The following is a 22,071-nucleotide window of genomic DNA, read 5'->3' as shown; positions in this document are numbered from 1 at the left end:
CCCGCTGGGGCCAAGTCTCTGGAGCCAGCCACTGTGTCCTTTCTTGTAAGGGCTTCAGCAAGCAGGAGGAAGAGGAGGCAGAGCTGGGCACTGGCTTGTTGAACTCACTGGGGTTCTCCCTCCCTGGCTTTGTGCAGGGCGGCACGGCTGCCCAGCAGCATTGCAGGGGCACACAACTGGATCCCCTGGCAGGGAACAAGTACTCACATTGGCAGCACGTGCTGAAAGCAAAGTGATGCATTGCCTGTGTGGATCCATGGGGCATCAGGGGTGTTCAGCCCACTGCTTTCTAAGGAGATCACCTTAGCTGGGGGGGGCGGCTTTCCCCCTGTGCCGCTGAGCCCCGCTGGGCTTGCTTTGTGATCCTAGCAGCTGAGGCTGCTGTCGTGTAAGGAGAAGAGCTGACTGCCCTTGTAACAGTGCTTCCCTCACCCGTATCGGGGGGAACTAGGCAGCGGGGGGCACGGGGGTGCATGTTCAAGGCCCCTCTGCCGGGACAAAGGGAATGTGCCGTGCAGCCACGGGCAGCTGAGAGGGGAGCGGTGGGAAGGAGGGATGTTTGGGGATTATGGGTGACTCCAAAGGAGTGCATTAGGGCAGACAAAGCGGTGGGGGTTGATTGCCAGAGGGTGCTTTTCTTTAATGAGAGGCGGGGTGGCTGGGGGGAGTTGCTGAGCTCTGCAGGGGCTTGGACCCACTTCGGGACACTAAAGGGTCCTTTGTCAGCTCTGCAGCAAAAGCAGATAAGGCTGAGCTCAGGAAGGGAGACAAATGCACATGTTTGCATGCCTCTGAAGGAGCTTTCCAAGGCTCCAGAAACCCAAAAGCTCCATTTTGCGAAGGCTGTGACGGCGGGTCCCAGCCTGGTTTGCATCGCCGCGTCTTCTAGAAATGACCGTAAGCCAGGGAAAGGTTTTGGGGCTCTGCTGTCTGCTCTGGGACAGGGTGAATCAGGCCCCTCCAACCAGCGGAGAGTCAACAGGAGGACTCCAGTACACCTGAGCCCAGTCCCAGCTGGGCAGGGGTGGGGTGGCTGCTATAAAAGCAGCTGCTCAGCAGCAGGTCCCTTTGCCTAGGAGCCCCCGGAGGCTGGAGGGCTACAACAGCAGGAGATGCTGTGGTTTGGATGCCCTGGAAGGTGCTGGGGCTCCAGCCCAGTGCCACCAGGCTCGTTGCAGTCCATAGAGAGCCTTGTGGCACCCCCTGGATAGAAGGGCAATGGAAGGGCAATGGAAGCATGAAGCAGGTAAGTCCTGCTAGGACAGGGGTGGCCAGTTCACAGCACGCGTGCCACAACTAGCAGGGGCAGCCTGTGCGAGCAGCATGCGACGGATTGAGGATAGAAGCAGGCAGCACAGGGACAGAAAGGGCAGGGAGCAGGCGGCAGAGTAGCGGACTGGGCAGAAAGCAGAGCAGTAGAAAGGGTAGGGGTCAAGGGTCATGGAGCAGAAAGCAGAGCAGCAGATCAGGCAGGGGAAGGGGCTTGGAGCGGCACTCGGAGAGAGTGCAGGGCTTACCTGGCGGGCTGTTCTGGTACACAGAGGGACTTGGTGGCCACGCGAAATGGGTCCCAGGAGCCCGGCATCCCAGTGACATGCTTTAACTGGTACCCAGCACCCCCCCAAAGCAAAATCTGGGTCTCAACGCCATGTCTACTGCTCTAACCACTACCCCATGCTCCTCTCCTCTTGTGAGACAAAGCCCTAAGTGTGGGAGTGCGACAGCTCAGTCGCAGTCCCCAACATCATCTGCACCCAATTCCTGGCTCAAATGAAGACTTAATTAATAAAGACTTAGTGGCTGGTGATATAATTAATGCTAATCAGCCTGGGCTTATGGAAAATAGCTTCCACCAAGCAAACTTACTTATGTTTCCTTACGGAATTGCAAGTTTGGTTAATAAAGATAACAGTATTGATGGCCCAGGCTTTGCTTCCCGCAGGCACTGGCTTGGCCCCACGTGATGTTTTAATTAAGGAGTGGAAACGCGACACCGTTAACATGGCATTAAAAGTGAGCTGGGTGCTGGGTCTGTGCTGCAGGGAGGGGGTTTCCGCAGCCCCACAGGGGCCGGTGCTCGGCCTGTGCTCTTTGACATTGCAACCATAGTCTGTGCTGAAAGGGTGGGCAGGTGACGCTGTAATGGGCAGAGCAGTACGGCTGGGGGAGGATGGGTCTGTTAGCTCTTCTGACCCAAGCAGCTGGGCAGAAATTTGGGGTCTTTCTGGTCCTCACCAGTGAGAAGAAGCTGAGGATAGCACTGCTGCACTCCTGTCTATAGACAAAGGAGGTTGCAAAGCCCCATTTCCCTGAATACAGGGAGATGGAGCAACGGGAGATGGTTTCCAGGTTCACATCTCCTGGCCTCTCCCAGCCAGCACCAAGCCCCAAATCTCCCTAGGGTCCTTCTCAGCTTCACACAGAATGCAAGAGCTGCCATGGACCAGAGGTTCGTTGTGCCCAGGGTGCTGCGTCGCAAAGGGGCAGAGCGCGGAGGCTGAAAGAGAGAGTAAACTGGGTCTGAGAAGGGTTTTTCCCCCGTTCCTCTCGCCCTTGCAGCCTCCAGCATTTAAAGTCCAGGATGGTCTGATTCAGAGGCCATGCCCCTCACTCCCGTGCTCAATAGCGACCGATGCCCCTTTCCTCCAAGCACGTGTCCAACCCCTTTATGAGCCTGGCTTTAGCTGTCAGCTTCCAGCACATCTGGCCCCCACTTTAATGACATGATGGGTGAAAAAGAACTGCCTTTTGCTACTTTTAAACTCACTACCTACTCGTTTCATTTGGCAACCCCCACCACTTCTCGTCTTGTGAGAGTCAATAAATAAGAAATTGCTATTGACTTTCTCTTTGCCATTTAGTATTTCCTAAACTTTCATTATGTCTCTCCTCAAGCGCCACTTTTCTAACTGGAATAAGCCTGGTGCTGTTCGTCTCTCCTCCTATGGACACCCCCCCGTGCCACTGATCATCCTTGTCGCCCTTCTCTGCACCTTCTCTACTTCTTCTACATCCTTTTTGAGATCTGGGGACCAGACGTGGGTGCAGTATTCAAGGTAGGGATGCACCATGCATTTAGAAAGGGGCATCATGATACTTTCTGCTAGGATCACAAGTCCCTTCTCTAATCATCCCAAAAATGGTGTTTGCCTTGTTAATGGCTGCTGAGCATGGAGCTGATGTAAGAACTGTCCCCGGTGACTCCCAGATCTCTTTCCTGCATGGGTGGCGCCCATCAGAGCGCAGGCAGTGTGTGGGCCAGGTGCAGCACTGGACACTTACCTATATTATCTGCCACTTAAATGCCCGTTGTGCTGCTGGGTTGTGCGACTGGGACTTCGAAAAACTTGTAGTTTCATTTCTGGCTCTTTCTGAGCTGCCTCTCTTTCTCCCTCCGCCCCACTCAACCAAAGCTGTCTGCCATCCTGGCACAGAGGTCAGAGGAGGCTCCCATCTGCCTTTGCTTTGGGTGTTATCCTGAGCCTGGGTTTTAGTTCAAAATCTTCCTGACTTCATATGTTGAACCCAAACGAAGGGCAGCTGTTAGACACACCTCTGTCAAACACGGGCACAGAGAAGGTTAAAAGAAACTCAATCACAGTTGAGGTATCTACCAAGAGGATCCAGGTGAGATCATGGGCTCTTCTGTCCATCTAGCATATGGGTGCTCACCCCCAGCCCTGGGCCAAATCTGGCCCACGGAGCCGTGGCATCTGGACTATGTGACTCATGGATTCACAAATTCACAGACATTTAGGGCTGGAAGGGACCTCGTGAGATCCTTGGGTCCAGCCCCCCTGCTCTGGGCAGGAAAGATTGCAGGGGTCAAATCACGCCAGCACGGTGTGTGCCCAGTCTCCTTTTGAACATCTCCAGGTAGGTGCCTGCACCACCCCGCGCGGAGTCGATTCCAGAGTCTGGTCATGCAAACCGTGAAAAAGTTTTTCCCTATATCCAACCTGAAACCTTCTTCTAGGAGTTTATGACTCTTGCTCCTGGTTTTCCCCTGCGCTGCTTTGGGGAATAGTTGTTCGCCTAGCCTCCGATGTGCTCCCCTGATATATGTGTAAGCTGCCACCAAAACCCCCCAAAGTCTTCACTTTTCTAGGCTGAACAGTCCCATATCTGTCAGCCTCTCCTCATATGGCTTGCAGCAGAGCAGCAGTGGGATGTAATACTGCCATCCCTCCTGGCTGCCAAATTGCTTAACCCCAAGGCTGGACCAGGTCCAGGTCAAGCTCCCTGTCTAGTGGGGCAGGATCAGAGCCAGGCCTTGCCCGCTACCCCCTGCGTGGCCAGATCAGGCCCCGATGTACCCCTCCCATACACTGGATAGAGCCCACCGCCAGTGTGGAAGGGCCAGGCAGTCCGCAGCGCACACAGTTTGAGCACCGCACAGAGGTACCAAGACCCAGTGGCTGGGAGCGGAGGTTGGATCCAGTCACACTCCAAACAAGGGGCAGATTTGTAGCAGACTTTGCAGGGATGCTCCATGGTGGGCAACGTTTAAACCAAGATCAGGTGCTTTTTCCAGAGCGAGACGCCCCCTTTCAAACCTCCGCTCAGGCAGGGCAGCCCCGTGCAAGCTGCAGGACCGTGACCCACTCCCTTCCAGCCACCAAGAGCCGAGAGCAGCCTGACCCCACAAAATCCTCCATCCTCCGTTCTGTCTTAACCTGAACCAGGATTTCACCTATGGTGCTCCAGGCATGAACCGGCTCTTCTGGTGGAGAACAAATTCAAAAAAGGGGTTTTATTTCATCTCCACCACAAATCGCGGCTTCAGCTAATTCGGCCTTTGGTTCCAGCAGCGTTAAAAGCTCAGCGTGATGATAACAGGGCGGACGCATCAGGCATTTAATTTACAATTAAAACAGATGCATGGAAGGAAAAAAAAAACCCTCCCCAGGAGGCCAGCTGTCCCGGGGTTGTTTTGCTCAGTGGTCAAACTTTAATGCTGTCTTATTATTCATTTTTGGGCTTTATCGCGACTGCCAGAAAGATATTGCCTTCCCCTGTTCTCAGCTACTTTAAGTGAGACATTCAGCCGCACCACCCCTCCCTCTGCCTTGCTATCTGGAGTGAGCTGGGAGTGCGATACCGTTGAATTGATTTCTTGTGGGAACAACAGCGGAGACATTTGCGATCCGGCTTGCATGGGTAACGAGCTGCCTCATCTCGTCGGTACGCCCTCCTATCTCCCAGGATTAAAAATCACTCTTAAGGAGAATTGTTCCCGGTTCGGTATTGCCGAGACTCTCAATGAGGAAAGCAGGAGTGGGGAAGCGTGGTGAGAGGCAGCAAGAGGCAGGGAGCCTGGAGGAAGATGGGGAAGGATGGGTGGCATCAGGGAAGATGCTGCTACCCAGCCGTAGGTGGAGGGACAAGGGGAAGGATGGTTGCCCACAACATGGCACGTAGGAGCCCTTCGAGGCCTGTCTCCGTCCGTCCGTATGCAGGCCTCTGTGGCTACTTTGCAGTTTATTAATCCCTATCTCCTGCTTTATTCATTACTTAAGCCCTGACAGGTCCGTTAAGAAGCTAACGGGGCTTCGTTCATCTTTTCTCTGCCTCCCAGACCTTGCCGTCCCAGGCGCTTTATAAATGCCTCAGGCACGCATTCAGTTTGTAGATCAGGCCGTCTCTGGCATGGGCCGCGGAGCTTTGTTCGGGGGGGTGGATGTTTCGGGAAGTGCCCAGGGAGCGGAGAGAGATGGGAAGAGGAGGGCAGGCTGATACTTGCGGCCTGAGAAAGATGCCACTGGAGAGGACAGCAAAGCGGTGGCAGCCGCGGTGCTGATCCGCCGGACTCATCCCTCCAGGATTTCACCAGGCTTTGAATCAGGGACGTCACGCTCGTTTGGGCTGAATCCTGGGCCGGATCCAGACCACAGGGCCCCTCGCTGGCTGGATCTGGACTCAGTGGCAGCCTAGGGTGAGTGTCGTCAGGACACGTCCGTGGAGCTCATTCCCCTCGGCTGCCGACACATGTCCCCAGGGGGGCTCTGCACCCTGGGTTTCTGTGCTGGCCCCCAAATTTCAGGCCCCTCTACCAATGACACGGGCCCAGCCCAATGGCTGTAGGTCAGATACCTCCACCCTAAATTGTAACATCATAGAGAAGTCGGGCTGGAAGGGACCTCCAGACATCATCTAGTCCAACCCCTGCACAGACACAGGATGCGCTAGTCCAACTCCATCCCAGGCAGACGCCTGCCTAGCAAAGCAGCAAGGCTTTGGGGGACTCAGGTCCCGGCACGACCCTCTGGCCAGACACCAGCACATGGCGTGAGAAGGCGGGCGGCTGGGTTCATCATGCCGAGCTGGAAGCTGCTGGGCTTGGGAGCTGATCAGCAGCCTCATTATCCCATCCTAGGCTGGCCCCAGGAGGGAAACGCCATCTCCTAAAGGCAGGAGCACAGAGGGGCAGCAAGAGGCATTGGTTGGGCCTCGGTAATTGCATCCAAAGTGGCTGGCCCCCCCCCCCCCCCACACAGGGCACAGCACAGCATCCGCATTAGCAGCAGCGCAGACGGGCAGGCTGGGACACAGCCACACTTCCCTGCCTGGCACGGGGTGGAAGCACTCGATCTCTTGCTGCAAGGCAAGAGGGGGAAGCCGTCATGGGAGGAGGTAGATGAGAATCACCCTGAACACCAGCTGCAACGGGGAGAGGCTGGGAGATGCCCCATCAACCCTCAGCTGAGATGCTAAGGTACCACCATGATCGGGCAGTGCCCGGCTGCTTCCCCATCTCCATAAAACTGGCCTTCGCTCCCCATCATGCCCCCATCCCCATGCTGGCTCTGGTCAGTGGTTCTGCATCGGCGATGGTTGTTGCCTCTGGAAGGGAAATGGCCTCTCAGTCCGGGAAGCTGAGGGGGCTTGCTGGGAGGGGAACCCACGTGGCTCGTTCATGCTAGCCTGTCTCTGCCCGGCGGGTGGGTATGTGCAAGCCTCGGAGGCTTCCAGCCGGCCCCGGGAGCTTGCAATGGGCTCTGTATGTCCATCCGCCCCCTCTTGCTGCAAAAGGGGGTGAGTAGCGATGGGGCCAAATTTGCAGATGACAAAATTATTCAGCGTGGTAAAGACCAAGGCGGATCGTGAGGAAATACAGAAGGGTCCAGCACAATGGAGCCCATGAGCAACTCAACGGTGCATGAAATTCGATGTCAATCAGTGTAGGGTGATGCAGAAATAACCCAAACACTGCCTATGCTCTGATGGGCTCTACATGAGCTGTTACCACGTGGGAAGAGATCTGGGAGTTCACTGAAACGTCAGCTCAGCTGTCAGGGTAGGACACGTCCTTGGAGGAAAGGGGCATCAGTAGCTACTAAGCACAGGAGAGGGTGCACGGCCTCTGAATCAGAACTTCCTGGACCTTAAATGCTGAGGGCTGCACGTGAGAGATCATACTCAGTTCAGGGCAGGACTCGCCAAAGGAACGGGTGCCTTGCTGCAGCTGTCGTCTGCCGGGGAAGTGCAAAGGCCTGGGTTCCTGAGCAGAGGGGCAAGAATGAGCAGGGGGGACCAGTTTCTTCCAAGCCCCGAGTGAAGGGAGCTTACAATGATCAGCCTCAATGTGAGCCCCTGGGCCTGTGGTCCCTAGCTCCACCACACCCAGGGCAAGGTGGCCGTGCAGCGGCCTTGCTATCTGCAAGTCCATGCCTAGCATCCGACGAAGCAGGCTGGTGCCTACGGAAGATCAAGCCTCTCTGAGCAAGTTAATTGCTAAGGTGCCCCCCTGCCCTGCCTCCAGCAAGGACAGAAGCCATGATGCCACTGCACATCCTTCCCTCTCCCGGGCAGCCTCCATGGTAATGCCTTCCCTTCCAGGGGTGCAGTGAAAAGATCTCCCCACAAGTCAGGGACATTGCTCTGATTGTGTGTCCATCAGCATAGACACATCCCATTTCCCTTCCACTGGGATGGATTTCAGCCAAGGTCCAAGCCCATGCTCTTTGCATCACACTCCTTGAAGGGGGATCCCCTCCAGGAGCTGGCCCACAGCTGAGGATAAAAGCCTACTAGTGCTACCGGCTCACAGGTGCTCACCACACAAACACAACGCAGGCGTTATGCGTCGGAGACGAGCTGTCTTGCTCAGAGAGCTGGGCATGGAGAAGGACCTGCTGAGGGCAGATGCTGTGTTAAGAGACAGGCAGAGAAGAGGGTGCGAGTCCAGGGCTGGTTTAGACTCCAGCTGGTCCTGAATGCTGCCCCCACAGCTTTGCCGGGGCCCATCATTCGACACCCTCCCACACCCTCCACCCGATCCAACCTTTTGGGACACTTTGAACTAGAAACCTGAATCCCAGTGTCCCGTGGTGCTTGGCTTGCCTCTAAGACCCGCAGCATGGTGGTCTCGGGGTGGTCGCAAAGCTGGGGGAGGAGAGTGCAATTGGAAGGCACAGGGTGAAGGAGCTGTCACGACTGGGGTCACCCCGGGGTGCAGCTTTAGGGGTCTCCCCAGGCCGGCCAGCCTCCAGGGAGTCGATTGCCCACATCACAGTATTGCATGCATGAGTCTGGTTGGTCATTTAAAGCCAGGAATGAGCTGACAGCAGGTCAGGAGTGGGAGGCTCTGGCAGCGCCATGTGCAGGAGGCATCCAGGGGTCTATGGGGCAGGATGGAGGGGCAGCACTGGGGCAGTGGGAGAGTGAGAAGCTCAGAGCTGCAGAAGCAGTTGCAGGTCCAGGCAGCGGAGAGCCAGCCCCCCACCCCTTCTCAAGAGCCTGGGGTTGGGATGACAGACAAGGGACCGAGGGCTGCTGTCAGGATCCGCAGCCCCCGGGGAGCATGGCAGCGCTGGTGGGATACAGCTGCACCCCTTGCAGTCGGTTCTGGGCTCCACAGAGCTGGGGGAGAGGACGCAGGTGTCCATACCCTCGCTGGCAAGATGGGGTCTTCCTAGGGCTGCGGGAGGCTGGGGCTGCAATCGGGGGCCCTGCACTAGAGCTGCCATGCTGGGTTACCCGAGGCCACGTCTCTGTCCTTCCATGAGCTCTGAGCCAACACTGACCCAGCCGGCGTGGCCCTGGCTCGTGGGGCGCAGTGTCCCCCGGCCCCTCATGGATCCTGCATGCTGCCGGAGCAGCAGGGCGAGGACCCGATGCCCGGGGAGCAGAGCGCCCACCGCTTACACTGCAGCCTCCCTGTCCAGAGGCATGTCTTGTCTAGCCAGCAGTGCCGAGAAAGTCTATTGCCGCCATGGCTCATTGTAACCTCCCCAGTTCCTGCTAATCTCTCCTCATTCCACAGGCGGTAACGACCCGCTCTCGTTTTTAACGGGCTTGATGTTCCATTCATTAAGCTATGCTTTTCTCCCAGTTGTGCTGTCTGTTAGCCATCCCTGGTGAGCTCTCTTGTCCACTTTACAGCCCTACAGACTGTTTTTAGTTTTAGCTAAAAGCCTTCACTCAGGTGTGGTCACATGAACTCAGGCGAACAGTCATTCAGGTGTCGCCAGGACTGACAGTGAAGAGTTGGGCGTGCCTTCAAGATGCTCAGGAAGGCTAGATTTTGTTTTATGTACCTGAATGAGAGATGGGATGTAGTTGGCAGCCGTGTTGGTCTGAGACAAAAAGAAATGCAAAGGTCTAGAACTCTTGGTTCAGACATGATACCTTTTATTAGACCAGCTAAGAAATTGCCAAAAAATAATGGTCTTTTCCTGCAAGCTTTCAGCCTCACACACCCTTCATCTGGCTCAGGGAAAATTAGAGATGGTAAAAAAGTCCCCATAGGTAGGAAATAAACTTCATTTTTGCACAGAGGGAGTTGAGGATGGAAGTCTGTCCCTCTGGGTCCATGCGAGTGAATAAGAGATGGACATTTAACTATAATGACTGCAGGATGAATAAGGCAATCTCTTTTGACTATTTTTGCCTAGTTTGTTGTGTTTTTTCAGCATCATATATCAGCTCCCAAATCAGTGCATATGCCAATAAAGCGTTATTTGTTTGGGGGTTTTTTGCTTTGGTCTTAAACCAAATAAGATAGCTCCAGGGCCCTGGCATATTAGCAAAGTTTCTAGTTTCTTTTTAACTGGAGAAAAATGTGTGTTGTGTTTACAGAATGGTGCACCGCATCTATCCTTTTGAGACCCACCCATGGTACATCCCTACGGGAGGGAACGGGGGCTTCTTTCAGCGCCATTCTCCATCTGAAAGCACCCCAGTGGTAGTACGAGGGCCTTTGTGTAAAACGAATCAGCTGGAAAAAGAGAAATTAAACCCGGCAGCGTTAAAGTGAGTGTGTTGGGCTCAGCGGTTAGCTGTCTACCCACCTCCCTCAAAGGGGTTGATTCCCATAGGGGAGGGTTGGGAAGCAGAGACGCGCTGGGATTAGTGTGTCCTCAGGACTGGGCCTATGTCAAGTAACTTCAGGCACTGAAGCTAACAGCCTTAGGAGTTGTTGATGTGGTGATAGACATTACACGGGGGTGGGCAAAATGTGGCCCGGGGGCCGGATGCGGCCCGCCAGGCCATTCTATCCGACCCGCAGGGCCCCTAAAAAATTTAGAAAATTAATATTTATCTGCCCTGGGCTGCCTGTCATGCGGCCCTCGATGGCTTGCCAAAACTCAGTAAGTGGCCCTCCACCCAAAATAATTGCCCACCCTTGCATTATAACTTAGAGGGGCTCCCTAGCAAGAGATGGAGGGAGCCGAGAATTGAGAGATGGTCCCTCAGTGATGCAGCAGCTAGAGAGACCAGGGGTTGGCAGAGGTTGTCTATTGCTCCACAAATGAAGCTTGTAATTCTTCTCATTCATTATATGCCTGTATTTATTGAACCTGGGGATCATGACAGTCATCTCTGTTCCACATGGTTGTTAAGCCATTAACTAATTTGTTCTTGCTGCCACCTCCATAAGAGAAGGGCACAGTTCCAGTTGAGTGGAGGGTATTAATTGGTTTTTAATTGGCTCACTTATTCATTTTCAATCAATCCCACAAAGAGCCAGGGGGGTTCCTCCAAAAATGGCAAAAGAGTCGCCAGCCCCTGCAAGGCAAAGGTGATCTACTCACAAGCCATGGGGCTCAGCCGGGTCTTTCACATGATACTTAGCTGGTCCCATTCCAGCGACCCTGTCGTGCCCCAGCTCTTCTCCTGAGCACGGCCCTTGGGCCTTGCAGATGCTCTGCCCGCAGCTGTGGCATCCCCTGGGGTTGTCCTGGGGCCAAGAGGCTGGCAGCTTTGCTCATGTCATCATCCCTTACATGCAGCTGGCACATCTCACATCTCACATCTCACAGCAGCTGGCACCGGTGGGACAGCCCAGAATAATAACTCAGGACTGTCCAGCTACATCCCTGCCATGCTCCATGCCCAGAGGCTGCAAGTACAGACCCAGCCCACTCCTGCCTTCTCCTCTCCAGGCTCAGGTCTGATTTTCACACCAGGACTGCAATCCCCTCCTTAGCAAGGATGGAGGCTGGGAACCCTGCTGAAAGCTGGAGCTGTTTCCTGTGGAGCTGGGGGGGCTGTGTCTGCTGCCTGGCCAAGGGGGAGGATAATGGGCACCCCGCACTGCCACGGGGTAGCTGCAAGCTCTTTGGGGCATCTGTGTGCGCACCCCAGGACCAGCCCAGAGAGGAGCTTCCAGCTACTCTGGCCTTGACACTTCAGCCAGTGCATTGCTAGCTCCCGTCTATGCTGCTGCCCACGTTCGCTTCTGGCTCCTCGTCTCTTAGGGGTAACTCGAGAGATGTGAATGCGCCGAATCTGCACGTGTGAATCTAAAGTTACTTTCTATTGACTCTGCTGATGCCAATGCATGCATAATTTTACTTTCTGTGTGCAATATATTCTGCGCCTGCCGCTCTTTCCCATACTTGTGGTTGGAGTCCTTTATTTAAGGAGGCCCTGGGACAAAGATGACAATGGGCAACCAGGACGGGATCCCACGAAGAGGCATGCATGACATCAAGAATTTGCTTTCACCGCGAGTACCTGAAGTCTGTTGGAAACCAGAATGCCTGCCTATATTGGAATAACTGGGTTACAAGAGCACCCTGGAGGACTGGCCTATGCATATAGAGAGGATGGAGCAGTTATCTGGAGTACATGAGATTCCCCCACGAAACACATAGCCACATCGTTGAGTTTAATAAGAGGAATGACATATAGTTTACTGCCCAGCCTGCTCACCCCAGAAAAGCCAGCAAGCAAAAAACCCTTAAGGAGTTAGTCCAAATTGTCCCAGCGCGTCTGACACTGAAGCCTTTGGTTACTGCAGAAAGGTTCAGGCTCCAGAAGTGGAATCCACTTGAAGGTGAATCTGTTTCCTCTTTTGCAACGGAGCAATGGAAATTGTGAGAACATTGCAATTTTAAGGATGGACTTAATGAGGCCCTCGAGAACACACTGCTGAGTGGGCTACTTAGTGAAGCCATACAAAGGAAGTTCTTAACAGACAAAGACCTCACCTTCAAACGTGCTGATGAGACTGGAATAGCTGTGGAAACTGCAGCAAAGGATGCCATCCAATTGCATGGAAGAGTTCCTATAGAAATAGAAATGAATGAGTTATTACACATGCAACCAAGAGCCAGGACAGACAGCAGCCTGATGTCTGCTATCAGCATGGCAAGGGGTCTCACACGCCAACTAACTGTTGTTTCAAGAAATGCTATGGCTGAAGTTGTAGTAAAAAAAGGACATATCCAGGCAGTGTGCTGTGCTAAGAGAAATCGAGAAGAGAAGGCATAGAAAAGGAATGAAGAAAGTATATGTAATAGATAGGGACAGTAGTGACACAGATAGTGAGAGCGGAGCATCTAATCTGGGCCTGTATCATGTGAACAAGAGTGATACAACAGCCATTTGGCTGACAGCCTGGGTTACTGGGAAAACCCTTCAAACGGAGCTGGATACAGGGTCTGCACTGGCTGTTATCTCATAGTTTGACTATAAAAAATCTTTTAAAAATATGGAATTAAAGGAGACCCTGGTGTTGTTAAAAACATGCAGGAGAGAAGACCGTGCCCAAAGGGGTGATAGCAATGCCAGTAGAATATAATAAGCAACACCTCTTAGATGTCTAGGTCATTGAAAAAGGGAACTGGCTCTATGGGGTCGTGAATGGGTAAAAGAGATTCCCCTGAACTGGAATTATGTTTCAAAGGTCCCTGTAGAAGCAGTTAAACAACTAAAAGGGATATCAAACAAGTGTTTAATACACATTAAAACACATCATAGCTAGAATAATGATAGAGGAAAATGCCCAGGCCAGGTTTCACAGAGCACGGCTAGTTCCTTACAGCCTGTGCGCCAAGGTAGATGCAGGATTGGGCCACCTAGAAAGAGAAGGCATGCTTTCGAAGTAGCCTGGAGTGGGTAGGCCATGCCTATAGTGCCAGTTGTAAAAAAAAATGTGGTGCGGTAAGGAGGACTGTAAGGTTACTATGAACCCTGTACTGCAACTTGATGATTATTCCCTGCTCAAACTGAAGATATCTTTGCCATAACAGGGGGGCAGAGATTTAGGTAAATGGATTTAGTGTGAGTTTACTTACAGATGGAAGTAGAAGATTCAAAGGGCTGTCTTATAATTATGCAAAAAGGGTTATACTGGTGTAATCGGTCCGTGTTTGGTATGGGCTCAGCTCCTGCTGTATGCCAGCAAGCAATGGGTCCAGTGTTACACGGCCTCCCAAGACCACTGTGTTAGTTGGGTGATGTTACTGTAACTGGTGAAAGTGATGAAGAACTGGCTGGGGGTGACTGGCTGGGCAGCAGCTCTGCAGGAAAGGACCTGGGGGGACAGGGGACAATAAGATGGACAGGAGCCAGCAGTGTGCCCGTGGTGCCAAGAAGGGTAACAGCATCCTGGGCTGCATTGGTAGGAGCGCTGCCAGCAGGGCAAGGGAAGTGATTCTTCCCCTCTGTTCAGCACTGGGGAGGCCACAGCTGGAGTCCTGTGTCCAGTTTTGGGTCTCCCACTGCAGAAAGGATGTTGACAAGTCGGAGAGAGTCCAGCGGAGAGCAAGGAAAATGGTTCAGGGGCTGGAGAACAGGACTGGTGAGGAGAGGCTGAGGAAACTGGGCTTACTTAGTCTGGAGAAGAGGAGACTGAGAAGGGATTGAATAGCAGCCTTTACCTCCCTGCAGCGGGGCTGCAAAGAGGATGGAGCTGGACTGGTCTCAGTGGGGGCAGATGACAGGACAAGGAGCAATGGGCTCAAGTTGCAGCAAGGGAAGTTGAGGTTGGATATTAGGAAAAACTTTCTCATGAGGTGGGTAGTACAATACTGGAACAGGTTACCCAGAGAGGCGGTGGCATCTCTATATTTGGAGGTTTTGAAGACCCGGGTAGACAAAGTCTTGCCTGGGATGATGTAGTTGGGGCTGGTCCTGCTTGGAGCAGAGGTTGGATTAGATGACCCTGAGGCCCCTCCCAACCCTTGTTTCCTAAATGTTCTAATCCTCCCTGATTTTATGATTCTAAGAACATCTGAGAAATGTGAGGACTGTTCAAATATCTGGAAGGATATGGGTTGCTAGCAAACTGTGCAAAATAGGAATGCTTCAAAGAGTCAGTTGTTTGTTGTGGGCACGTTATTGATGTGCAAAGCCTACATAAATCCCAAGAAGATTAAAGCAGTGTTAGAAGCTCCACGGCCAGAAGATGTTTCTCAATTTATCTTTTCTAGGATTTATTAATGACTATGGTAGATTTGTGCCAAGCCCAGCAACTGTGCTGCATCCTTTAAATCGTTTGCTGCAAAGCAAGTGAGTTGGATCACATGAGTGCCAGAAAGCTTTCCTGGAAGCAGAAAGGCGAGTGACATCTGATTCGGTGCTCGTTCACTTTAGCCCATGATTGCCTATTAATTTAGTATGTGATGCATCCCCACATGGCATTGGGGCTGTTATATCATGTATTGTGGCCGATGGTACTGAACGGCTCATAGGATTTGTTTTGAGATCACTGACAGCAGCAGAACAGAATTATGCATAAATAGCAAAGACGCTTGAAGTAAAATGTGCAGAGTGAAGGTAGCGTCAGAGTGATGTTGTGTCTGTGATAGTCCAGGAATTAAGCAAGAGGATTTCTTAGGGGACCAGCTTCAGAGCTGGGATAGAATTAGACAAGCTTTTGACTGTAAGAGAAGAAATTTAAACAATACCTATATAGGAGAATGTTTCCTTCGGTCACAGATCACTAATCCTTAGTCTCAGTTCTCCAGAGTGCAGCACATATGAAACCGTGGGCTCTCTTTTTATGACATTGAATACCAAAGATTAAATGCACATGGAAATGCGGATGGGCTGTCTTGCTTACCTGTGAAAGAGCCGTCATCGGTAGAAACTGAATCTGCTGCAACTGTTGACTTATTTCTGCTGGACTGTGCCCCACCTGTTTCACTGGATAAGAAACCAAGAAAGATCCTGCACCACCACAGGTGTATAAAGCCACCCAGAAAAGTTGGAAATATACTGAAAATCCTAATTTAGCACCTTTTCATAGATTTAGGGTTTGAAGGGACCTGTTAGATCATCGAGTCTATTTTATGCAGGCAAAGATGAACTTACTGGACATCAAGGATGGGGGAATTCGTTACTCAGCAAACTGCACACAAGGATTTTAGAAGAGCTGCAGGTAGGGGCACTCGGGGGCTGTGAAAATGAAGGCACAAGCCAGAAGCTTTGTATGATGGCCGGGTACTGACTAACAAATAGAGCACGTTGTTAAGGGATGTAGGGGGTGCCAATGGGTACAGAAGGGGTACCCAAACCGGCATCACTACACCGATGGGAATGATTGTCCATTCCCTGGCGACACCTCCATATTGATTTTGTTGGACTGTTTTTAAGGACGATGTATCTAGTAGTGCCAGATGCCCAGCTGTCTGCATGAGAACCCTTAACAGCAGTAAGACAGTAGACAAATTGCAATGACTGTTTGCAAGGACAGGATCTCCAGAACACATAACTGATAAGGATGTAGACAAATTGGAGAGAGTCCAGTGGAGGGCAACAAAAATGGTTGTGGGGCTGGGGCGCAGGACTTATGGGGAGATGCTGAGGTTGACGGAGAGTAGGTTCTGGCTAGACATCAGGAGGCACTACTTCACAGTCAGGGCGGCTAGGATCTGGAACCAACTTCCAAGGGAAGTGGTGCTCGCGCCTACCCTGGGGGTCCTCAAAAGGAGGCTAGATAGACACCTTGCCGGGGTCGTTTGACCCCTGCATCCTTTCCTGCCCGTGGCAGGGGGTCAGACTTGATGATCTGCTCAGGTCCCTTCCAACCCCACCAACTATGAAACTATGAATTGGGTTGATTTAGTCTGGAGAAAAGAAGACCAAGGATGGATTTGATAGCAGCCTTCAACTTCCTGCAGGGGGGTGCAAAGAGGATGGAGCTGGACTGTCTCAGTGGGGGCAGATGGCAGAAGAAGCAATGGGCTCAAGTTGCAGCAAGGAAAGTTGAGGTTGGATATCAGGACAACATTTTATTGCTAGGAGGGTAGTAAAACACTGGAACAGGTTATCCAGAGAGGTGGTGGAGTGTCCATCCTTGGAGGTTTTTAAGCTGCGAGTAGACAAAGCCTTGGCTGGGATGATGTAGTTGGGGCTGGTCCTGCTTGGAGCAGGGGGTTGGACTAGATGTGACCACCTGAGGTCCCTTCAACCCTCATTATCTAGGATTCTATGATTGTATGAAAGGCCTGCAATTCAGAGCTTCAAGAGTTTGCAGATTAACATGGCATCTGGCGTATCCCTTCTGTACTGTACCACCCAGCCGCTGGTAGGCTGGCTGACCATGTGCACAGCCTTGCTCTTCATGAAAGAAGAGGCGGGGTCTGTACAGCAGAAGACGGCCTTCTTGTTGCAAGCGTGCTGGAACAAAGTACGTGTTACAGCGAATGAGATGCCAGCAAAGCTGCTTAGCAGGAGGAATCATGGGTTGTGGTTGGACTCATTCAAACCAAACTTGTAGCAGGATGCTAGAAATTGCCAAAAAGCCAGGCAATTGGTGTCCCTTGCCAGCTAAATGTAGGAAAAAGTATTGGCCCATAATTACCGGTGATTTAAGAAATGGGAACGTGGGGTCCCTTATCCTACTCAGTGCAAGGAGTGTCTAATATTGTCTGGTGCTGCCACATCAGCCAACGAAGTGATACAGGCACAACTGCCGAACAGAGCACGGCGGCAACAGTCGGAGCCCTACTGATTGTTGGGCCGTCAGCTTTGCAACCTACGGCGACAACCAGAGGTTAGATTCACTGTGAATTTGTATGGGATGGTTTGGATAGGGATGAAGCTGCCTCACAGATGGTCTCTGGAAGTCCCTTGTACCCCTGCTTCTCTTTGATTTCTCTATGAACCAGCAATGCAACGCCCAGCGGTTCTCAACCTTTTGGGGCACCTGTCGTTGGACTCGAGGCTGCCCCTGTATCACTTTTGTGAACCAAGTGGCACCCGATTTCAAAACCTATTTATATGTTATGGTGCTTATCTCCTTACGTAGTGGCTGGGCAGTGCGGGTGGGAAATGGTTCAGGCAGGGGCCAACCTGAGCCTGTGCTTATCTGCTTAATGTATCTGCTTATCTCCTCATACCTCACCTCAACAGATCTCGTGGCACCCCAGGGCCACTGTATCGGGGTGCCTGGCTGCCACATGGTGCTCTTCTCCGTCTCTCAGGCCATAGTGCAGGGTGGACAGGGCTCACCCCATAGCACGCAGCGGGCTGCAGCCCTGTGCACGCAGCTCGGGTGCGCCGAGGAGCGGGACCGGGCTGCTGTAACGGCTGAATAGCAGAGGAGCTGAGCATCCATCTCAACCCGGGGGAAGCACCAAGAAGCCAAGAAGCCTTCTAGTCCCTGCCTTCTACCAGGCTCACCCACCCCTGCTGCCCATGGCGTGTTACAAACAGCATCTCCCCCTGGGAACAGAGGGGGAAACTGAGGCCCAAAGCAGTGACTGGACTTCCCACACGAAGCCCAGAGCTAAGATGGTAGAAGGCCCCAGGAGTCCTGGCTCTGCATCCTCTGCTCTAGATCCTGCTGCTTCCAAATGCTTCCCGTTGCAGAACAGCTCTCTGGCCTCCCTGGTTATACTGGTTATATACTGGTTTCAGAGCCCTCTCTCTGAGTTGCTAATGCAGATCAAGGCGGACTCACCACTTTCCCCATCCCATCACCAGAGTCAACCGGAAGCCCTGAATGTGTGTGGTCCCTCCCCAAGCTCCCCCCTGCTTTGATTAGAATCACCCGCTTGCACAGATGGGAAAACGAATGGCCTTGGCTGGGCAATTTTGTTTTTATTCTTGCATTTTTAATGACCGCGTTGGCTTGCAGACGGCAGCACAGCTGGCAGGAATAGTGAACGCTCAATTACGGTGGATTGTCTATCAAACCATGAGCTGGGTGAACTGGACACCCTAAGGGTGAACTGGACACCCTAAGGGTGAGCTGCAATGGGCCAAAGAACTGGGGAGAGAGCCAGGCTTGTGTCTTTTGTGGTTTATTGTTTGTGGTGCACACAGACAGCCCAACCCTTCCCCGCCCCCAATTCATTCTCTTTGCTTCTGGTCTTTGTCTTCCCTTGTTGTACTGGAGGACTGGCCAGCTGGAATAAGAACTTCCTCAGCTCTGACTTGAAGGAGAATAGACGGGTATAAGGGACGCTGGAGGGGTCTCACAAAGAACATTTTTCTCCCTGCTGTATATTAGGTATCAGAGTTAAATGCTATCAACTAACTAACAGGCAAACAGAAGTTAGAACGTGTTAAACCATCTGACTAGACCTACTTCCCCGTCCGTCAGGTTTGATATCTGTAATGCATAAATCATACCCAAAAGTTTCCAGGGAAACAGCATTTTCCGACTGCTGGAAGCTGCAGTGGGAAGAGAGTAGGAAGTGGAAAATCCTCCCTCTTAGCCACTGATGGAGGGGCTACAGCCTGGCGCACTCGAGGCAGGTGTGTACCAGGGTCTCCCTCTGACCACAGAAGGGGCAGGTGTCGGGGGAGCTGGTGAAGGGCGCCAGGTACACACCTGTGCCATGTGAGATGAGACGGGGCTGGATGGACCTATGGTCTGCCCCAGTCAACGGTAGCTCTTACGTTCTTCAGAGGACACAAAAATGCTAACGGGGAGCAGAAGTGAGAACTTGGGCCCTACATCTATAACTCCCTTGGGCCAAAATTGCTTCCCCCCCACCACAGAGAGCACAAGGACACAAGGCAATGGGTTTAAACAGCAACGAAGCAGATTTAGATGAATGTGGAATCAGCTGCATGGGGAAGTTGTGAAGTCTCCTACCTGGGAGGCTTCACGAAGAGGCTGGGCTGGGCTGGGTTAGGATGGATCTGTCTGGGATGGGTTAGGAGGAGCAGATCCTCTGTCTCTGCAGGGGGTTGGACTAGCTGGCCCTTGAGATCCCATCCAGCCCTAGGGTCGTCACTTGTCTCCATGACCATGACCAGTGCAGATGAAGCCATCAGACATCCCCAGACCCCAGAGTAAGCACGTCCTCAATTCTGTGTGATCGGGGTTTCCAGTGCAAACCCGAGTGCTGGCAGGACTTTCCCCCAGGAGGGCAGAGCGGGGCCCCCCGCTGCGGGGCAGCCCCCAGGGATGAAGCTTGGGGGGCAGTTAGGTTCACCACCTCATTTCAAACCCTGGCTAGATTCATTCTCCAGAGCAGGTTTGGACAGACCCCTCGGTCCTGGACACACACTCTGCTAACACTCACGTATCACATAAAACACCGTGTAAATACATGTTGTGTGTAGACCCTTCTTCTCCAGTCTCTCTCACCCCCAGGCCTTGAGCGGGAGGTCACTTCCTCCTTGTCTTCACTTTGCAACTCTTGTCCACCCCAAAAATTCAACGTCCCAGTGGGATTAGTTGCTTCTCTGTTTAACTTTCCCCGTGGTCGATGCCAGGGGCTTTGCTGATGCCTGTGCAATTTTACTGTCTGGATCTGGCTTGCAAATAAGGCAAAGCAAATAAAACTTTGGCTTGCATCTACCAATGCATCTCAAGCAAGACCCAAGAAGTCATCCTACCACTTCACTCCAGTAAAGTGGGAGGATGACTTCTTGGGTCTTGCTTGAGATGCATCAGGAGATGCAAGCCAGAGTTTTATTGCATCCAATTCCGGGCTCCACACTTAAGGAAGGATGTGGAGAAGCTTGAGAGAGTCCAGAGGAGAGCCATGTGCATGATCAGAGGGCAAGAGAGCAGGCCTAATGAGGAGAGACTGAGAGCCATGGGACTCTTCAGCCTGGAGAAGCGAAGGCTCAGGGGGGGACTTGGCAGCAGCCTATAAGTACACACGGAGGGTGCATCAGGATCTGGGGGAATATCTGTTCACCAGGGCACCCCAAGGGAAGACAAGGTCTAACATTTACAAACTGCTGGAAAACCGTTTTAGACCGGACATAAGGAGAAACTTCTTTACTGTCCGAGCCTCCAGAGTCTGGAATAGACTCCCCCCAGAAGTGGTGCAAGCACCTACTCTGGATACCTCTAAGAAATGCCTGGATGCTCACCTTGCTGGGGTGATCTGACCCCCCTGACTTCCTGCCCCTTGGAAGGAAGGACCCGATGGGTTTGTGAGGTCCCTTCCAGCCCTAATGTCTACAAGTCTATGAAATCTGAGCTGTTCAGCAAGACTGTGCGCCAGTCATGTACAATCCCTGCAAAACTGCTCCTGATGCCCTCGCCAAAGAGCAGACGGCTTCAGCTTCTCTCCGCACTGAAATCAGTCGCTCAGAGTCTCCGCAGTGCCAGCCAGCACATACCAAAGTCGCCTGTATCTCCCTGGGATGGCACTGCTAGCGATGCCTGGATCTTGCTCTATTTGCCTCCAGAAGGATGATTTAAAACAACAGGAAAGGCCCGGCCAGAGAATCTGGGATGTTTCAGGCAAGGAGCAGTGGCAGGTGCCGGGAGCATGTTGGAATAAGCAGAGATCAGTGTACGGCAGGCAGGGCTCTCCGATAGGAATGACTGCAGGTCCCTGGCACTGCCAGCCTGGACCCTCTCATGCCTCATGAGTAGGGCTCACATGTGAGTGCCTCCCCTGTGAGCTCGAGAGCCTGGGCGAGGGAGCGGGGTCCTGCTCAGACTCCTGCAGGGTCCGGAGATGGCATCCCAGCCCGCTGCAGAATGGCTCCTCCTTGATGCCCGCACATGCACCAGAAGGTGCCGGGGCAGCGCTCAGCGTCGGGCCAAGTCCCTGTGCACCTTCCAGGGGAGCTCCGTCCTTCACTCTCGCACCAGCATGTGGCCGTGGGAATGAGGGACACGATGCCCGTGGTCCCGCCAATGCCATTCCCACAGCCAGATTTCACAGGTGCTTTGCATGGAGTGATCCTAGTGCCCGGTCCTCTGTGTCTGCCAGCAAGGACTAGATGGCAACACTAATGACGGCTGCAAGTCCCTCCCATTGCAGCTGGTGCTGGTCATCTCCCGTGTAGCCGGCTGGCTCTCTGCTGCTGCAGCTCTTGGCTAGTCTTCCACTTATGCCGGGACTCTCATGGAAAACCCCTTTCTGGGCACTGTGAGGACAATGAGAAAAACCTGCTAAGGTGGAAAGAAATGGCCACGCTCTTCTCACCTGGATTGGAGAGGCTCCTTCTCACTCCTGACCAGCCCATGCGTCTTCATCCTCTTGCCGACCCCTTGGAGAGACCTCCCTTCTCCGTATGGCCTTGCCTCGGACTGTGTGTTTGGGTGCAACTGGGAGCTCCAACGCACCTCGCGCCTGCTGCAAGTGAACAGCCCTGAAAAGTGAAAGCATCCATATGGCCACGTCTACATGTGATGCTTTAATGCACATTAGCCTAAGTTAATGCGCATTAAGTGTGCACGCCTACATGTGCATTAAAACTGGCGAATTTAGGTTATTTGTGCCTAAATTTGATACCTGACAGGTATCAAATTTAGGCGTAAGTAGTTAAAGTGCATTAATACACATGTAGACACATTAAAGCATATTAACACTGTGTGTATTGACTGACTTGGGACTCACTTTAGTTGATGCGCTTTAACACCTGCATGTGTAGACGCCTGCTATGTGATAGCAGCTTAGCCCTGGGTGG

General features: G+C 52.7%; 1 protein-coding gene across 1 annotated transcript in view; it reads left to right on the top strand.

The window, feature by feature from the left end:
* Positions 1-1,237: 1,237 nt before the first annotated feature.
* NCL (nucleolin) overlaps positions 1,238-22,071 on the top strand; it is a 51,990-nt gene continuing 31,156 nt past the window's right edge. Inside the window, exon 1 of the mRNA XM_025202753.1 lies at positions 1,238-1,246. Within this exon, the coding sequence (XP_025058538.1) occupies positions 1,238-1,246 (9 nt within the window). The remainder of the gene's footprint in view (positions 1,247-22,071) is intronic.

This window comes from Alligator sinensis, unplaced genomic scaffold (genome assembly GCF_000455745.1).
Source record: "Alligator sinensis unplaced genomic scaffold, ASM45574v1 scaffold301_1, whole genome shotgun sequence".
NCBI classification, from domain to species: Eukaryota; Metazoa; Chordata; order Crocodylia; family Alligatoridae; genus Alligator; species Alligator sinensis.
This window is presented reverse-complemented; position numbering and strand designations above follow the sequence as displayed.